At 40.7% G+C, this 7,192-nt stretch overlaps 1 protein-coding gene across 2 annotated transcripts; it reads left to right on the top strand.

The window, feature by feature from the left end:
• Positions 1-571: 571 nt before the first annotated feature.
• LOC307022013 (uncharacterized protein) lies at positions 572-2,696 on the top strand. 2 transcript variants are annotated; one of them, XM_079654585.1, is made up of 3 exons: positions 572-611; positions 1,533-2,069; positions 2,243-2,696. In XM_079654585.1, exons 2-3 carry the CDS (start codon positions 1,974-1,976, stop codon positions 2,582-2,584), a joined length of 438 nt encoding a protein of 145 aa, XP_079510711.1. In that variant the 5' UTR covers positions 572-611; positions 1,533-1,973; the 3' UTR covers positions 2,585-2,696. The 2 variants fall into 2 exon arrangements, 1 of the variants encoding a protein (XP_079510711.1); XR_013803298.1 differs by lacking the exon at positions 572-611 and having other exon boundaries at positions 1,372-1,655.
• The last annotated feature ends 4,496 nt before the right edge of the window (positions 2,697-7,192 follow it).

Here is a 7,192-nt window from a genome sequence, read left to right as displayed (position 1 = left end):
AAGGGTTTACTCATCGCGCTCGAAAACATCTCTGGGCTAAAAATTATATCTTACACAAAGTGTATTATGCATGCATAAAATGATTAGCACAAGCTATGAGGTCATAACATGTTTAAGCTACATTAGGAATATTATTTGTATTGTGTAAGTTTATTTCCTACAGTTAGTATTACTTACCAAACAGTCCAGAAGAAACTTGGTTGTGTCATCTCGGACAAAAATGGGCAGGCCTCTCAGTGCTGCGGTCTTTCGGTGAGACACAATGTCAGATGTCTAAGGAGTACCCAGTGGCAACACACAAACATATCGATTAGTTTAGTGCCGTAGTGAATTTCAACAAAATCCGACTTGCTGTATAGTAATGAGGAGGGCAGTTTTGGCGCTAGTTAGCGCAGGAACGTCTGTCAAACTCCAATCTATCACCCAATCATGATACTCGCTGTCCATTGTGAGATTGGACTTAAACCAATAACGACGCGAGTTCACAATTGACGAAGCCAATCACGTCACGGCATCACAATGGACAGAGCCACTCACTGCACGGCTTCTCCCCGAACCCGCCCCCCTCACACTTTGGTTGACAGTGGCGAGGCGTATCAGTGGTATTCAGAGTAAGTAACAATACTACATGTTTCTATTTTCCCGTTTACAGTCATAAAACCTATTTTTACAACCGGCAACTTCAGTCTGCATAAAGTTAGAAAGCCAGCATTGCTAATGCAATCGTGTCTAGGTTAAATACACGTTATTATATTAATCAATGTCAACAGCCATGTGTTATACATCCGATTGACAACAGTAATTTAAATAAGTTGTTAAACGACTCTTGTATGAATGGGCATGTTGTAATTAGTAACTACATTTCTGTGAGCAGTGGTACATAAGTCATACAGCATATATACTGTGTACACAGAGGTGGGAAGTAAATAAGAACATTTAATCAAGTACTGTAATTAGTAGAATTTTGAGATACTTGTACTTCACTTGAGTGTTTCCATAGTTTTCTACAGTGTACTTCTACTCCACTACAATTCAGAGATAAATGGTGCACTTTTACTCCACTACTATGTGTTTAATAGCTTACCTTTAGTTACTTTACATATTTGGTTAAGATGCCTATTGGTTACTGGTGGCGTTTCATGAGTTTATGTTTATCAGTTTATTTGTTCATATAGACACCTAAAGTATATCATATATTATATGATATAAATATCTTTATGTGAGATAAGGGATCGTTGCTCACTATGATATGATAAAGTGTGTTATATGCTCCAGGAAGGATACAATATATTGTTGAATATATATTCAAGATAGCTATATACTGTATATAACATTACATTAATTGTAATTCAATATACGAACATCAATCATTTATGGATAAAAGGATAACTTCACCGTTTATGAACATGATGTGTGTTTATACATGATTATATGTGTAGATAACCTGTATAAATAATGGTTAACATGGTGTCAGTGTTGTTCGCTTTGCAGTGTAGTTCTCTCTAACACTTGCATTGTTATTTTACTTAAAGTTTAGATGATCACTAAACCTATAAGCCATAAAGAAATGGGAGATGCTGAATGGACGGGCTTTGGCCTTCAGGAGGGATAAACCCGCTCCAAGGAAACGGAAGTGACGTGACCTCTGTCAGAAGGTACAGTATAGAAACATAATAGCTATTACTTATTATTCACATATGATAAGTATATTACTGAACATTTACAATTTACTGGTGCAAATATTATCAATCAAAGGATTTACACTGAGTGACTCACTCCAGACTAAAACATAATGATGATAGTTTCAGATTAAGAAATGCCTCATGCATATATCACACCCCCAGTAGTTACCCCAAGAGCCCAGCCTCCTCCCTGTGGTCTGTCAGGAGCCCCCAGAGCCCAGCCTCCTCCCTGTGGTCTGCCAGGAGCCCCCAGAGCCCAGCCTCCTCCCAAGCAGTCTTTGGGTACTGTCCATGTACGGCAGGGATATCCTCTCCCACATGGACCATATCAAGGCCCGCATCACCTCCACATTTGGTTCCATCTTAAAGATGGACTCAACCAAAAAGGTCAAATATAACGTGACTGTGTATTTGATTTCCATGTTTGTTAAACTCTCTTATAAACAATAACATTAAAAACTAGTTTTTATTATAAATGTGTTCGGTTATAAATCTGAAAACATTAACTGCTATAGATCATTTCTAATAAATGCCTCAACTTCGCTTTTGTCACATTCCAGATCACAAAGCATCAAAGCAAGGTGGAGATGCAGCTCTTCCCTGCTCCACCCTCTGGCCCTCAGTTGGAGATGCAGCTCTTCCCTGCTCCACCCTCTGGCCCTCAGATGGAGATGCAGCTCTTCCCTGCTCCACCCTCAGGTCCACAGGTGGAGATGCAGCTCTTCCCTGATCCACCCTCAGGTCCTCATGTGGTGTTGCAGCTCTTCCCTGCTCCACCTTTGGGCTCCATGATATATACACCAGTGAGCTCACAGTTTCCTGTCCTGGTCGCTGCTCCACAGGCTCTGAATGCCAGCCTCTCTCTGCTTATCCTGCTCCTGCTCCATACAGCCAAACACTGACCCGCAAAGTACTGCCCAACACGTTTGAAGGTGTGGGAGGTTTGGGACAGCGGACAATGGACACTGCCAGTACAGGGAGTAGTGAACTACATTGTGCCAAAGGAGCAATGGTTGGAGGACATAACAAAATGTATATCCCCCACACCAGAGGCATGGACACTGGACACTTATTTATGTATAAAGTTTGGTGTATAGCTTGATATTTATTTATATATATATGATATGTATATATTTTATAAAGTTTATGATAATGTTTATTTTATGTTAAAACTCATTTAGAGTGTTATTTTGTTATACTTCACCTTTCTTACTTTTATGGGTTGTTTTACATTTTATTTAGTTGAATTACTTTAAAATAAAGGTTTGGTTCTATCAAGTATGTGACTGTCCAATAATTGAGTGGAGTGCTATGTTTAGAATTTCTATAGGTTTTCTCTTTGTTTGTTAAAATAAATACATCATAACACCAATACCTTCTTAGTTCATATTAAATGTAATGGTTACACTTAATTATTTATCCACAGCACACAAACCATGAGCAGGTCCATATTGGGTACTTCAAAACTATCCCTGATAAAGAAAATAATAATAATTGTATGTAATAAACTTGAAAGAAGTAGATACGTTTTACTTAATATTTATTAGAAATATATAATATTTAATAGAAATTTGTTAATAGATAACTGCATAACACAAGTGTTATAAGTCAACAAACGCATACGTTGTTGGTCTTTATTAAAGTAATTCTGTATATAAAGACTTTTACATGCTATGGGGAACAGGGAGCAAGAGAATCGTTTTTTTCCCTATTTTTCCCTCTTTTTCCTCTCTTTCTCCCTCTTTTTTCTTCTTCCCCCTTCTTCCCCCTTCTTCTCCTTTCTTAACCCCCCCTTGCAAGACTCTTTTCCCCCAGCTTTGGCGCAGTGGTTAGAGCGTTGATCATCAGATCAAGAAGAGTTGGGGGTTCGAACTTGGTGAACCAGTTTGAATCCCGCCTCGTGCTTTGAGCACCTGTAAAAATGCTCTAATAAAAAATGTAATGCATTATTATTATTATTATTATTATTATTATTATTATTATTATTATTATTATTATTATTATTATTATAAAGAACAGGTCAGATTCCAGTAACATGCTTCAGTAAAAGACTGGCAAAAGAAAACAAAAAAAAAACTGCAATCCTGCGACTCTACTTTTACAAATTAAAAATACTGTTATAGTTCTCAAATTCCACCAACTAAGAAACACCAAGCAATTACTTTTAACATCCATTTTTACTGAAGCCTTTCCATCAAAGCGTTTTTGCTCCTACAAATGTTAGGCGAAGGAGCATTTCATATTTTCAAATGGGGGAAAAGGGCTTTGGTGGACCCGGCTCCGGTCATTTTCCCCTCAACTTTTGCATGCTCTAAGATTGAGGCACTTCACTCACTTGTTCATCAAGTTTTTTCAAGAGTTCTTCCATCTTCTGTCCAAAAGCTCCCTGCCTAGCCCGGTACAGTTTCAGCAGGCAAGGCACATGTTTGTCAAAGGCTGCACCGAACGTCCCCAGGAGGTCTTTGCTGGTGATCCGATGAAATTCTTCAGATATCTGAAAAACAAAATAACAAAACAACGTAATTTGATTGTAACCACAATGTCATGTATTTTCTCAGCAGCAAATTCCTGGGTAACTGTCTTGTTCAAAGTCTGCACCATCTTAAGGGGATATTGGATGTTTTGAATTGAAAAAAAACTGGTATTACAATTTTGGGGACTGATTGGAAAGTGGGGCGTGGTAGGGCAGGGTATAGTATAGTTTGCCAATTGACTGACATACTGTAAGAAATTAAAATCAATGTTTAATGAGGTAATTTAGTTTAAACATACAGTTTAAAACTGTTTTATTCTGAAAACATTTCCGGTTAGCATTTGTCTGTGGCTAACGTTGTTGCTAAAGTTTATTTTAAAAAGCTTTACCGGAAGAAGTCTCCAGATATCAACAGTGAACTTAACTTCCGGTATTACGCTAACAACGATTACAGCCTATACAATGCATTAAATAAAAAGTTGTGAATGAGTCCATGAGGAGAAAAGGCATGCAGAGTTATGCAATAAATACACAACGTCTAAATCCTCTGTTATGCGCGATATCGGACATTGAAGATAGCGGAGGGAGGACCCCCGGCCGCGTCTATCGTTTTTCCAACCCAGTTTAGATTTAACCATGCCCACTTCCGCATTACGCAAGGATCGACGTAGCTCTACGCGATAGCGTCATAGACTTCATCTTCGGCAGTTTAGCGGTCCCAGTAAAGGAGGATATTGAATAGTTGTTTTTTGTCTTTCCAAAGGATTTGTTGACGTAAACGATCCTATAATCAAAGCCATATGGAAGAGTCTTGAGATTGTATTACTGGTGTTTTATCATCTATAAATAGCCTGTGTGTATCCTCAAATGTCGTTTTCAGGACAAACAAAAGACGTTTTAAATATCTTATCAGAATAGCCTGTGTGTATCCTCGAATGTCGTTTAAAACGTTTTAAATATCTTATCAGCTGGTGTAAGTGCAGAATATTGAATATAACCTTGATTATTACTGTGTACTTCATTTATCTGACAGCATTATTTAATGATACTATTTTATATATATACACACATTTATTCATTTAATATATATATATATATATATATATATATATATATAAACACACACTTATATGTACTCACACATGTATTTATTCATTTATACACACAGATGTATTACATTATTACATTACATTACATTGCATTTAGCTGACGCTTTTATCCAAAGCGACTTACAATAAGTGCATTCGACCAGGAAGATACAACCCTGAAGAAAACAGAATCATATAAGTACATCAGGTTTCATAGAGCCAAACATTTCAAGTGCTACTCAACTGGCTTTAGATAAGCCAGCCCTTTATTAGTATATAAGTGCTTTTTTATTAATTCTATCGCTCGAAGTGGAGTCGAAAGAGATGAGTTTTCAGTCTGCGCCGGAAGATGTGCAAGCTATCTGCTGTCCTGATTTCAATGGGGAGCTCATTCCACCATTTTGGAGCCAGGATAGCAAACCAACAAGTTTTTGCTGATGGGAACTTGGGTCCCCCTCGCAGTGCGGGTGCAGCGAGCTGTTTGGCCGATGCAGAGCGGAGTGCACGTGCTGGGGTGTACGGTTTAACCATGTCCTGGATGTAGGAAGGGCCAGATCCATTCGCAGCATGGTACGCAAGTACCATTGTCTTGAAGTGGATTCTAGCAGTTTCCAGAGGCCAGTGAAGGGAGCGGAGGAGCGGCGTGGTGTGGGAGAATTTTGGAAGGTTGAAGACCAGACGAGCCGCTGCATTCTGGATGAGCTGCAGAGGTCGGATGGCACATGCAGATAGACCAGCCAGGAGGGAGTTGCAGTAGTCTAGGCGTGAGATGACGAGAGCCTGGACCAGAACCTGCGCTGATTTCTGGGTCAGCTGGGGACGTATCCTCCTGATGTTGTAAAGCGTGTATCTGCAGCAGCGGGTTGTAGCAGCAATGTTTGCAGTGAAGGACAGTTTGTTATCTACGGTCACACCCAGTTTCCTTGCAGTCTGAGTCGGGGAAACAACAGAGGTGCCGATGTTGATTGTTAGGTCAAGAGTGGGACAATCTTTTCCCGGAAGGAAAAGCAGTTCAGTCTTGTCAAGGTTGAGCTTGAGGTGATGAGCAGACATCCACTGAGAGATGTTTGCAAGGCAAGCAGAGATGCGTGCGACGACCTGGGTCTCTGAGCGGGGGAAGGACATAATTAGTTGGGTGTCGTCAGCGTAGCAGTGGTATGAAAAACCATGCGGGCTAATGACAGACCCGAGTGAGTTTGTGTACAAGGAGAAGAGGAGGGGACCAAGAACAGAGCCCTGAGGGACCCCTGTAGTTAATTGACAAGGGTCGGACTCGGACCCTCTCCAAAATACCCTGTAGGTGCGGTCTTTGAGGTATGAGGTGAGGAGGGAAAGTGCAGTGCCTGAGAAACGGTAGAATATCAGGAGCGATAGTCTGAAGGAGGTTTGAGGGGATAGGGTCCAGAGGACAGGTGGTGGGACGGGCAGAGGTAACGAGGGTAAGAACCTCACTTGGAGAGAGAGGGGAGAAGGAGGTCAGTGTGTGGGTGAAGGGAGGGTCTGGTGACCCAGCGGTGAGTAAAGGTGAGTCAGAAAAAGAAGAGCGAATATCATCAACCTTCTTTTCAAAGTGGTTAACAAAGTCGCTTGACAGAAGGGAGGAGGGGGGAGGGGCTTTGGGGGGGGGGGTCCAAGAGGGTGGAGAAGATAGAAAATAGTTTTTTGGGATTGGAATAGGAAGATTGGATCTTATCTTGAAAGAAAGTGCTTTTTGCCTGAGAGATCGAAGCATAGAAAGAGGAGAGGAGAGCCTGATAGGTTAGGAGGTCGTCATGGTGTTTGGATTTCCACAATTTCCGCTCTGCTGCCCTAAGGATGGTTCTATTAGCACGCAGTGCGTCATTTAGCCAGGGAGCAGGAGGGGACTGACGAGCCTGCCGAGATGTGAGAGGACAGAGAGACTCCAGAGAGGATGAGAGAGTAGAGAGGAGAGTTTCTGCAGCAGAGTT

This window comes from Notothenia rossii, assembly GCF_949606895.1.
Source record: "Notothenia rossii genome assembly, chromosome: 10".
Lineage (NCBI taxonomy): Eukaryota > Metazoa > Chordata > Actinopteri > Perciformes > Nototheniidae > Notothenia > Notothenia rossii.
Note: the sequence above shows the minus strand (reverse complement) of the source record. Positions and strands in the feature narration are given on the sequence as shown.

Coding starts and splice junctions, on each gene's coding strand:
- LOC307022013 (XM_079654585.1), top strand. CDS start 1,974: ATGTACGGCAGGGATATCCTCTCCCACATGGACCATATCAAGGCCCGC. Junction 2,070..2,242: donor AGATGGACTCAACCAAAAAG/GTCAAATATAAC, acceptor GTCACATTCCAG/ATCACAAAGCATCAAAGCAA.